The 12,374-nt window shown below is 32.4% G+C and overlaps 2 protein-coding genes across 3 annotated transcripts; one reads left to right on the top strand and one right to left on the bottom strand.

Annotated features, from left to right (window-relative positions):
• Window positions 1–354: 354 nt before the first annotated feature.
• On the top strand, window positions 355–3,807 carry LOC120088671. Of its 2 annotated transcripts, none has more exons than XM_039046088.1 (3): window positions 355–477; window positions 668–2,306; window positions 3,223–3,807. In XM_039046088.1, exons 2-3 carry the CDS (start codon window positions 835–837, stop codon window positions 3,446–3,448), a joined length of 1,698 nt encoding a protein of 565 aa, XP_038902016.1. In that variant the 5' UTR covers window positions 355–477; window positions 668–834; the 3' UTR covers window positions 3,449–3,807. The 2 variants fall into 2 exon arrangements, with proteins under 2 accessions (XP_038902016.1, XP_038902017.1); XM_039046089.1 differs by having other exon boundaries at window positions 421–557.
• A 5,173-nt stretch (window positions 3,808–8,980) lies between these two features.
• LOC120089495 lies at window positions 8,981–10,736 on the bottom strand. The gene has a single exon (XM_039046983.1). The coding sequence runs from the start codon at window positions 10,430–10,432 to the stop codon at window positions 9,308–9,310; it is 1,125 nt and encodes a 374-aa protein (XP_038902911.1). The 5' UTR covers window positions 10,433–10,736; the 3' UTR covers window positions 8,981–9,307.
• Window positions 10,737–12,374: the final 1,638 nt, after the last annotated feature.

The following is a 12,374-nucleotide window of genomic DNA, read 5'->3' as shown; positions in this document are numbered from 1 at the left end:
CACACGTGGCACATTAGGAGCGGCCACATCAGATCCAGATCACCCGTGAAACTAGCCGCTTTGGGCTGACAAAAATAGTGATGGTAAGGCCATTTCTTGGAACCCTTTCAAAGTGGCTAAAGACACGGGCCCACATTTTATAAGCCAACCTCCCATTACGCCCTTTTTCCAGTAGAAGCTGACCGGTTACCGATACTACCCGTCCCTCTCTCCACCGTTAAAAGTCCCTCTATTCACACCGCGTGATCCTGATGTCAACTTCTTTACTCGGCTTCTAGCGTGAGATTTTTTTATTTTTTTTATTTTTTATTTTATGTTTTTTCCAATTTTTCAATTTTAAAAAGTGCATAATAGAGTTCATTCATATATAAAGATATCTCTGCGGACGCCTCTTCGTAACTAATAAAGGTTGAAGAAGCTACGGCCCTGATTCTTTCGAGATTATCCGCCGGAAATCTTCGCTGCTGTTTTGTTTTGGTTCGTTCATTTCAGCTTTCTACGATTTTCTGCTAATTTCTTGAGTAATCTATCGGTTTTATAGATAAATGAGTAGTCGTGTATGTGTTTTTTTTTTTCCTTTCGATTTTATTGGAAGATATTTCGATTTGGGGGAGGCAGTATCTTTCAGTTGAATTTGTACTGATCTTTTGGATTTTTGTTGTTTCAGGTAAAGTTGAAGATTCTGCGAGTTCGATATAGTTGTAATCGGTGTTTTCGCTTGGTTTGAGAGATTTCACGGAAGAATCTCTCTGTTTTGTTGATTTTGTATGCAGATGATGATTTGAATTCATTTTATGAACGTTTGGTTGTATTTGTTCGTAATTGGAAATCGAAATGGGAGTGAAAGTTGCTACGACGTGTTTACAATGGTCGCAGCCTATTGTTCATCATTCTTCTTGTTATTCGCAAACCCTAGCTTCCATAGTTTCATCTCCTTCGTCGACGACGCGGCGAAACCGTGACGATGGAGGGGGGCGGTGTGTTTATACGCTTGGTCGAACAGGTCTATTCGGAATCCAGCTCGCGAAGTTTCAAAGATCTCGCTCTTGCTGCGATTATAAGCCAAGAATTCGGACGATCAGAAGAGCGTGTAGTGCTAATCTGGAGGACGGTTTCTCAGATGAAGAATTCTCCAAGCAGATTCAGGATTTGGCGCTTAGGTTTCAAATTTCCGGAGAAAACACCAGCCATTTCAACGCCGAGAGTTCGGATTCCGTTTCCGATTCCAGTGTTGATCGTGAATTCAATACTGTTGAATGTTCTGTACAAAACCAGATCCAAATCACACCGCCTCAACTCGTTTCAACAGAATCTCCATGGCCAGAATTCTACCAAGAACCTCCGGAATGGACACAAGAAACCGAGATAATGCCAGACGATATCGAGCGGAAAGCAAATAGTGTTGACCTTCCGTTATCTCTTCGAATTTTGAAGAGGAAAATGCAATGGCACGACGGAATCAGAGAAGCAAGAGAATCCGCTTATTGTTCAGTTAAGAAGGCATTCTCCTCCATGGTTTTCATGATTAGAGAGCTTCATAGCTATTCCTTAAAATTGAGAGAGATTCTCTTTTACGAAGATTTACAAAGCATTCTGAATCGAGTTGAAAAGGAAATGCACGCTTCGTTTGTATGGTTATTCCAGCAAGTTTTCTCACACACTCCAACTCTTATGGTGTATGTGATGATTCTCTTAGCGAATTTCACAGTGTATTCCATGGGAAACAACTCCGCCATTGCTGCTTCTTCCTCGCCTTCTCCTTCTCTAACTCAGACGGTTGAGGAATCAGTTCAAATCCAGAACCAAAAGCCACAGAGATTCGATTCTTCTGCAATCAAGACGTTTTCAGTGTCTGGGAAAACAAATTCCATCGGCGGTAATGGAGGCGGCGGCGGAAAGGTCCGACCGATTGCCAGTGGAACAGACGGCGATGAATTCAATCGTTCAAACAATTATCCCACCGTCATGCCAGACGGGACTTCACAATTATCCTCAATTGGAACTTCAGCAGAAGAAGAATCGTCGATATCAGGGGAAATCATCAGAGAAGAAGAGCTTTCTCTGTGGAATTCAATTCTCAAAGAAGCTTTGCAAATGCAATCGGAAATGAGAAACGAAGCAATCGATGAAGACGCGATAAGGAGATTCGTTTCGCCGGTGATGGCAAATATTGAATCGGATAACTACACGGAGTATTTCAGAACAGAGCTTCTTTACCAAACGGGATTATCCCAAGACCCTAATAATCCACTTCTCCTCACCAATTACGCTCAATTTCTCTGCCTCGTGGCCCATGATTACGACAGGTGAAAATTCTAAATTCCCTTCTTATCTATTTGGAAATATATATATATGTAGAAAACACTTTCAGCTCCAAACTTACAAATTTAGGTAGGTTAGGTTGTTTTTTAATTTAGTCTCTTTTATTATTATTATTATTATAGTTTTCCCCATTTAGATTTAAATAAATACTAAATGCATGTTTTTCATTGATTTTTAAATTATTAAAATCACTTTTGTCACATTCAAATCAATATTTATCAATTAAGTTCATGTTTGGGTTCAATTTTAGAATTCAAAATCCCCAAAAATTTTAACAATAGAATTCTAAAATAATCAATTAAGGGTTGGGTTCCAGAAATATTATTGTTTATCAATTAAGTGCATATTTGGGTTCGATTTTATATATAATAATAATAAATGGTTAACAATTAAGTGCATTTTTGTCATGTTTGGTTATATATAATGGCAAAAATGATTTTAATAATTTTATTATTACTCTCAAATATTTCCTTCAAGTACATTTTGAAGCTATTTTAACTATTTTATAATTAATTTTAATCGGGCCTTAAACTCCTAATCAATTCTTCTTTTTTTTCCTATTTTTTAGTTTTTAATATTTGTCTCGGTAAATTCTTCTTATGCATGTCTGCCGGTGCAGGTATATAAACTAATTGATGAAAATTTACATTGCTACAAGTCAGAAAGCAAGGGGAAAAAAGTTTTTTTTAACCCCGAACAAAAGTTAATTGTTAAATTGTCATTTTCGTATATAGTTTTAGAACTATTTAATTTTAGTTATGCATTTTTAATGAATCTTAAATTTAGTAATTAAAAAATTAATATGAATAGAAAATGGCGTGAATTTAAACAAAACCAATTATTCATATTATGGGTGTGCGGCATTACTATTAATTATTAACGTGTAATAAAAATCAACAGAGCGGAGGAATACTTCAAGAAGGCAGTGGCAGTGAAACCGGCGGATGCAGATGCGTTTAACAAATACGCGACTTTCTTGTGGAAAGTCAGAAAGGATTTGTGGGCAGCCGAGGAGTCATTTCTGGAAGCCATTTCTGCGGAGTCTGGTAACCCATTTTACGCTGCTAAATATGCCAATTTTCTCTGGAGCAGTGGTGCTGACGAAACGTGTTTAGAAAATTTTTAAAATCCCTCCCCCCCAAAAAAAAAAGATAAATAAATAAACGGAAAAGATAAAAATGCCAAGTTTGGCAATTGGAGTGCAATGGCGGGCGTCGTGGCTGATGATGAATGACGGGATTTTTGTTTGGCACGTGTGGGAATATTCATCCTAATTCCAATGGCCTCTCTTGGAACTGTAAGCTTCCTCTTTCTTTTCTCTCTCTCTTTAAGTATATTCTTACCCTCTGTGGGCGCCATTTTCAGATGGCAAATTGTAATTGTTATTTTTTTTTAATCTTCTTTTTACAAAATTGTTAATTTATGAATAGAAAAAAAAAAAGGAAAATAATGAGATAATGAATATATAAATTTACGTGTTTTTTTTTCCCTCTCTTTTGTATTTTATTTTCCACATTTGGGTTATAATGGTTAAAATGTAGAGTTCAACGACAATATCGAATTTAAAGGAAATATTAATAAAATTTTGATTTCGACGTATATTTCTAAATATATATATATATATATATAAAAGAAAATAATGAATAAATACATTTATAAACATTTATAATTTTTAAAAACTCAACATCAATTAAGGTTGACAATGGAGTTGGGCAGAGTAGGGAGGGTTCCTCCCCGTCCCCGGTTTAATAGTGGATTCCATGCTTCAATCGGGGCCAACACTAACATCTTAAAATGTTGATGTTGATGAAAATATTGACGTCTTAATATTTTATGAAAAATTCGATAATTTATATTTACATTAGTGATATTTTGTTGCTTAATTATTATATTTTGTGAATTTTTCTACAATATAATAAAAATATCGATTAAAATATCAATATATCAATTAAAATTTAATGTTATGATATTTATATTATACTTACATTAGTAGTATTTTGTTGCATGATTATCATGTTTTATGGATTTTTCTATAATATAATGAAAATATTGATTTATTCTTCATGTCGATGTAGAACTTATAAAAACATGAAAATATTGATAAAAATATTGTTATACCACACAAAAAATTAATACTATGGTTGTAGGTATGCGCTTGACAAAAGTTTATTGAGTGGAATTCGAACAGAAAAATATATCGAATGCTAGTTGACGTGTTTGACCAAATGAATTGGATAATGAATAGCTATGTGAGTGAAATAATTGAAGTATTGTTTCTTTTTTCCTCAAGTACGTAAGTGAAAGCATTGTCGTATATATTGAACTATGGTAAATTGTTGAATTGTCCTTTTCCAAAGAAAAGAAGGGGGCCAAATTGTCGATCTATTTACGTCAAATTTGTGCTACGATTAATCTTTTCTTTTTTAGGGAAATATCTATGATTAGTTTTTTTTTTCTTTTTTTAGGAAATTTCTATGATCTACCTTCATTATTAGTAAAGTTGTTATTGTTTATTATATTATCTTTGACTATATGCTGTCCTTGACTAATTTAAATTATTAATTTGTCATATTAAGTAATTTTGTATTATTAAGTTGCTGATTAGCCATGATAAATTATAGGAACCCAAGCTTTTTTTAAACATCGAAAAACGTATATTTTTATATGGATATTTTGAAAATGAACCAAAATGATTTTTGTTCCCTAAGTTTGTTAATGCTATATCAAATTGAAATTGACGTTCAACTTTATCAAATTTGATCCTATTTTTAACCCAAAAATTAATCATAAACTCAATTCATTGCAATAAAATTAAATCTTGCACATAATAAATTTCATCCATGCACAAATTAAAAAGTACTAATCTTTCCAAAGACACATTAAAAAAAAACTTAGTTTCTCCCTAATTTATCAAAGTTTATATTATACTTATGTTATAATGAGTTTTAATGATATTTGGTGTGAGAACTACCGTTTTAAAGTTTAAGGTTACAAAAAGAATATTTATCTAAATATGAGATACTAATTCGATGATACTAAAAGTTTAGATTAAGTAGAGAATCCCTAAAAAAACGAGTTTCTTTATGGGTTTTTGGATCAATAATTAAAAACTAAATCGCAGCAAAATATCCCAAGGGTTGGATTCTCCTTATAAGCCTTGGATTGTGGGGGAGGGGTTAAAATAGGGGAAAAAAAGAGCTTTCTACCCATGAAATTATATTTCATAATGTTCAAATTTTTCCATATTTACAATAATGTCTTAACTTCTTTCAAAAATTATAATGAAATTAGAGTCAAATTACCATTTAGTCTCCAACAGTAAATTAATTATACATTTTTTAAAATAGGAAAGAGAAGGTTTTTAAATGAGGCACACTTTTTTAGTCCAAATATATTAAATCATAATATTTTTCAAATATCTTCAACTTTTCATATTTTTCAATTTATCTCTCAAAATCATCATATATAGGTATATATATATATATATATATATATATATATATATAGCTCATATTCATTTATTTGATATAAATGGGAGTTTGTTTTAGATTTCATGTTATACTATTTCAGTGATATATATAATGTGATGTAAATGAAATTTACGATATGTACTGTGATTTATGTCGAGCATTAATCCAATATGTGATTTATATACCATGATATAAAGCTCTAGTTTATATATTATAGTATATTACATATATTGGTTATGATATTTTTAAATATCTAACAAAATGTTCTACGGTATATTTAAAATAACCATGAATCTAGATAAACCAATAAGTTATGCATGAAATCAACATAAATAGAAAAAAAAAAATTCATTAAATGCATTTTCTCTCTCCACGGAATGAAATCTTAGAAATTTTTTTTCCAATTCCACATTTTCTCTCCAGCCGCTCACCACACTTAAGGGTATTTTAGTCCAAAAACTCCAATAAATCTTATATATGAAAATATCAAAAGAGTGAAAATTTATGAAAATAAATTTTGAAAGGGATTAAATATATAATAATCCAAAAAAAACCATTTTTCAAATCGAGTGGCCCATTTTGGCCATTCTATGCAATTTCTCTTCTTTTATATGGTTCAGTAACTGCATTTGCGTAAAAAACAATGGGGAAATTGCATTTAATGGCCAAAACGGGACCTCTATTAAAATAATGACCATCTTTTAAATTCATTGATTTGTGACCAAAACTTGATGTGGAGGGCACATCTCTCTATGTAAAGTTCCAATTCTACTCTTTCAACTCCCGAGGTCCCAACAATTACACTTGATGTATATCCCACAAATTTAGCAAAATCCACATAGCTTATTCAGAGGAGATTTGTTGTTGGTATTTAGTTTTTAATTAGCAGGAATGATTTAAAATTTTATTAAAAATACAGTGTTGGTTTTTTTACAACAAAAAAAAAAAGCTTCTAACACTAGTGATTAATGGTGTCAAGGGTCGTGATTTGGATTGTTATCAATATGGCAATAAGTTTCTAACTTTGAGTGTTGGATTATTATTATTATTATTTTCCATTTTTTAACTTAAGGTATGTAATGGTGTACTCTAATCTCTAACGTTAGATATTTGTTTAATCATTACCACATTATAATCCACCAATCAAAGCTAAGATGATGTAGAGTTCAAGGGGTTTGGAGCTAGGTTCCATCCTCAAAAATAAATCTTTCTCGACACATTCCTCCTAAAATGCAACTATACTGACAAAGTTTAGGTTTTTTCAAGTTTACGATATTCGTGTGGTTCAATGGATGAAAACTTCAGTTATTTTCAATACAAGGTATTTACATACCACGGTACAAGGTGCACATTTAGATGACTCATTTTAGTTGTTTTCTTTTCCAGCTATTAGGAGGTCTTTTTTAGTTGTTACAAGGTATAATATTTAAATTGTCTCAGATATTTTGTATTGCTAAAAGTGTAATGGAAATTTAGTTACTTTTAGTATAAGGTATTTGCGCAGCAAAACTGATAAGAAAATTCTAGTATTGTTTAGTAGAAGATACGTGATTGACTCATTTTTTAGTAGCATTTTACATCCCAAGTTAGATATATACTTATTTTAACACAATTTCTAAAACTTTTACAGTATCCAAGAATATTATGTTAGGTGTTATATTTGTTCAATTTGTTGTTAATAACAATATTTTTGCTTCTTTTTACCTAATATTCCTTCATTTGAGGGATTAATTTGTTTTTATTTGATTTTTAAATTTGTCAGTATGTCAGTTAGATAAAGGTTACATTTGATATTTGATAAATACGATTAAAAGTTCTAAAATAATTATTTGGTTATTTATTCAAAGAAAAAGTTTGACTGTCATTATTTAAAATGTTCATTATGTTTTGACCATTTATCCAAATAACCCAAACATTAGAGCCAGAACTTTCAAAGTTACTGTAGCCCAATGGTCTTTCAAAGCGGTACTAAGCCCAAAATACATAACTTTGGGCCTGAACGGCCCGGCCCATATTGGCATCAAAATTGGGCTTTCCATATGGAACTTCCCAATCCCAACTTTAGTAGCCTAAAGTTTGGAATAAAAGAAAATTCCCCACGTTTTGCACTCTCTTTTATGGTTTCTTCTTCTTCACTAAACATTTCAACTAAACGATGATTTAAATTCTATATTTGTTGAATTTTCTCTGTAAAGTTATAATTCGGGATCACGTTGTTTGGCACGTGATAGACCCATAATTGAACCCACCTTAATAAATTTTTAAGTTTTGTATTAAGATTCGATATTTCCAGCCAGTACTGTTCAATTATTCTCACTAAAGCTCACTACTACAACTCAACTTGAGGGAAGAGCGAAATCTTGTACCATTAAGTCTTTGAGGGGAATGTATCTCAATTAATTAAGCATATGAAGAATATTTGATTAAAAACCCAAGTAGAGAATGAGCCTCGATAAATTCGTGTATATATTTTGAGAGGAATGTTTCTAATAACGTGGGAGTACCATATTACATTTATTTACACTTGAAATTTGTCTTTAAAAATATTGATGGATCTCACACTGATGCCATATATTTCATTCTATTTAAAAAAACATGGAAATGTGACAAATAACAAATGGAAGGTAGTATGGAAATTTTTTCATATTTTGAATTTAACCATTGTAATAGAAAAGATTCAACTATCAACTTTTCGATGATAATTGGTATCTTATATATTGACTAAATAAGTTAGAAATTATAGTAATTTCGATTTTTTTAGGTTAATAATTATAAAAAAAGAAGTGTTGAAAGAAAGCTTCTCTCGTCTATCTTCACAATATTTATAGTATATATAAGTTACTATTCTCATTGTCAATTAGTTTTGAAATGATTATATAATAACTTACCTTTAAGAGTATATTGATTACTAAATAGTCATTGGTGAAAGTTCTTTTTTTTGTTCTAACACTTTCTCAAAACGTGATAAACATATTTTCTTTAGCGAGGGTTAAAAGAGTGCATCTTTTCTTTTGTTTTCTAATACAACAATTACAAAAATAGGGGATCAAGCTCGAATCTCGAGAGAAAATTTATCTCAATTACCACCCCACCTGAATTTGACCCTTCTCTCATGTAGTCTTGTTCTATTCCAATAACATCACAAAACAAATCACATGAGAAAATATCAGAGTGATGTAATCATTTTCTTAAAACTAAAGGATTCAATATTTTATATATCATACTTGCATTATTTCAAGTAACTCTAACTATTATCTATAAAGTAATTATTTCTCTATTACCTAGTTACTCTAATGCCACGGGTTACTGAATATTTGAGTTTGACCCACAGTCAAACAGTACGGAAATTAGACTAATAACACTTGACTTAATAATTACATACAGTTTCATTAAACCCAAAAAAAAAAAAAAGGAAAAAAAGTACCTAATTTAACATCCACCACTACAAATCACATCAAAACCAAGGCAAAAATTATCAATCAACTAATCAAACGGCAACCGTACGATCATCCAGATCAGATTTCATATACAATCGCGAAGCAGGGGAGTACAGCCCTCGGATTAAAAACCAACAGCTCTTCTTCATCCAACGTGGCCTGGGCCCCACTGCCACTCCGTCCAACGACGGAGTCAAAGCCTCCGCCGTCTTTTTCCGGCTCATCGGCGTCGGACCCGACCCGACCCGCCACAACCCGGCAAACCAAAATCGCCCGCTTCACATTCAGAAACTTGAACTCTTCCTCGATGTCCTCAGGGATTGCCACGTGTGCCCTCCAGCTACTCGATAGCGTAGAAATTCCATCCAACTTGTGTGAGAATCCCGATTTAACTATCCCACAAATACTACAAAATTGCTGCCCGCAAAGGCTGGAATTACCATTTTGCCCCAAATCGCACAAAAACGTCGAACAGTGAAATCTCAGAAGCTCGTTCCCGTCGGCAATGCATCGCTCATCCCGCCGCTTTATGCCGCCGTGTCTAGCCGCTTTCGCCTTCACGGATTCTCTATATTCTTCAAATCTGGAGAGAATCTTCTGACTATTGTGGATTTTCAAGATTCGAAGGATTTTAGGGCTTTTTTCTCTACTCGTCCATCCAGTTTCGAAAATAATCCGAACAATATTCTTACCAGAATCCGAATCAGCAAGCTCCGATACAGCGTGTTTAATCGATTGATGCTGTTCGAGGAGTATCGATTTGGGGAAAATCTCACCGCAAGCAGTACAAGGGAAGATATCGTTACGAAGAGGGAAAAATTGATTCGTCTCTGTTGTAGTGATGTCTGAATCATGCGGCGTTTCGGTAGGAGGATGAGTCTCCGCCGGCGGCGGCGGCGGCGGAATCTCCGGTTGGACGAGTGTAACGATTGAATGCTGCGATGATCTAGCCGGAGTGGAAGGCGGGCGGGCGGTTTCGATTGCCATTTTGCAGGTTTTTGAAGAGAAGATTCGTTTGAGAAATGAAAATGAGGAAGTTAGGGATTTGATTTTGTGTGGCTTCAAACAGGAGGGAGTAGGGCGGTGGTGGTTGTGGCGGCGGCGGCGGTGGTCGGCGGTGGTGATAAGGAAGCAGCCGACGTGAACAATGAGAAGTAAAAGAGCGAAGAATTTGTTGCAGAGAGATCGGGGAGATGGCGCCATGGATTGAGAAACGAAGATGAAAAATGGAGATTTGATTAAGGAATTTTTTTTGTTTATGGGAATGGCATTGGCAGATGAAAAAAAAAAAAAGAAAGAAAGAAAAGAAAGGAAGAATATGAAAAGGAAAGGAAATGGGAAATGTCGGAGTGTGGGGGCGATGGAAGAATAAAGCTAATAAAGAGTAGTTGTAACGCAACTTCATGCCTTATATTTTTTTTAAAAAAAAGATTATACAAACTAAATTTTAATTTATTTGCCATTCGTAAAACTACGAGTATATGTTAGCTACTGGTACGATCTATAATTCGAATCTCCTCTCTATATATATTTGCAATTTAACTTAATTGCAACCAAAATCTATCTATAGGGTTTGTTATCACTGTACATATCGATATTTTCTTATACATTTTTATATTTACATAGGCGCGGCATTGATACAAGGAATATATTGGTATTTTGATTTTGTATGGATGAAAAAAATACATTTAACATACATAATAAACAATAAAGTTTCATGATGTAAATAATAAATATGTTAGCTTGTATAAATTTTTATTTTTTAAATTTACTATTTTAATTATTTTCATTTCTATAATTCTTTCGTATATATTAATTGACTTCAAAATTTTATAAATATTTTTATTCACATTTTTTTTTTTGTTGATTTTGATCTCGATATTAACATGATCGCATTCATATGAAGTTACAAGGTTGTTGTTTGTAACTTTCAAACCAACTAGATCTCGATGTAGTTATCAATTTAACTACAAGCATTGATTAAAATCAAACTTCAAAATTAAGAGGTTATTATACAAAAACAAACAAATAACAACTCTACATCAACTTTTTTTTTTTTTTTTAGTCAAGATGATTTTTCGACATTTTTATATGAAAATTCCTTGCTCTGAAGGTTAATATTGTAGTTTATATGCTTCGTGAAGCTAACAAAAAAAATTAGTTACACACTATAACAAAAATAATTTTGTAATTTAAGAGTTTCATTGCTACAACCTTGTAGTTCGGGTATGATGATCTATACATTATCTCGATATCTAGAAGCTTGTAGTACATACACGATTCTAAAAAAAATCACCATATTTTTGTATTCAATACTAATTATAATTAATCTCACTTTTAAGAAAATCTAGTTCTACATTATAAAGCTATGTGATATAGGTAAAATACTACTAGAAGTAATCATTTCCTATGTATAGTTGCACGCATTGATTTTTTTTTTTTTTAATGTTTTACAGTGAATTCATTGGGTAGGGAGAATTTGATCGTCTAACTTTAGATATAATACATGTCAACTGTTATTAAATTACACTCGTTAGACTTGATATTTACGATTAAATATTTATATAGTTTTCTTAAGGAGAAAATGAGTTTTCTTTTAGTACAATAACTACTAGGATGAGAGATCAAACATTCGATCTTTAAAGAAAAAGGTCACACCAATTATCAAACTTTGACAATAAAAATAAGTTATCGAGTGAACCATTTTCAACGCATGAACATTGTTTTAAACTATCCTCAAACAAATCAGATTTATAATTTAACATTATAATAATAATAATAAACAATTTTGGTGGGGGGGGGGGAAAGAAACTATAGCAATTTAATTTTATCATTAGAATAAGGAAAGATCGGCATTATCATTAAAAAAAAAAAACAAAAACAAAAAAAAAACAAAAAATATATCGTTAATCAAAACGGTGCGGTTTGAGCAACTGGACGTGCGTGCCGACGCACGTGCAAGTGGCACACTCTGCGGCAAAATCGACTGAAACGCTGAATACAACAATTCATATATTAATTTATTTTATTTAGTTTAGAAAAATAAATATAGATTTATTTATTTTCCGGAATTTGATGAAAATTACTTCATTGAATAGCTGACACATCATGAGAGTTGTTTGGCCCTCTCCCAATGAGAATCCAA

The sequence above is a fragment of the Benincasa hispida genome, chromosome 10 (assembly GCF_009727055.1).
Source record: "Benincasa hispida cultivar B227 chromosome 10, ASM972705v1, whole genome shotgun sequence".
NCBI lineage: Eukaryota > Viridiplantae > Streptophyta > Magnoliopsida > Cucurbitales > Cucurbitaceae > Benincasa > Benincasa hispida.
The sequence above is the reverse complement of the archived record's forward strand: the minus strand, read 5'-3'. Positions and strand labels throughout refer to the sequence as shown.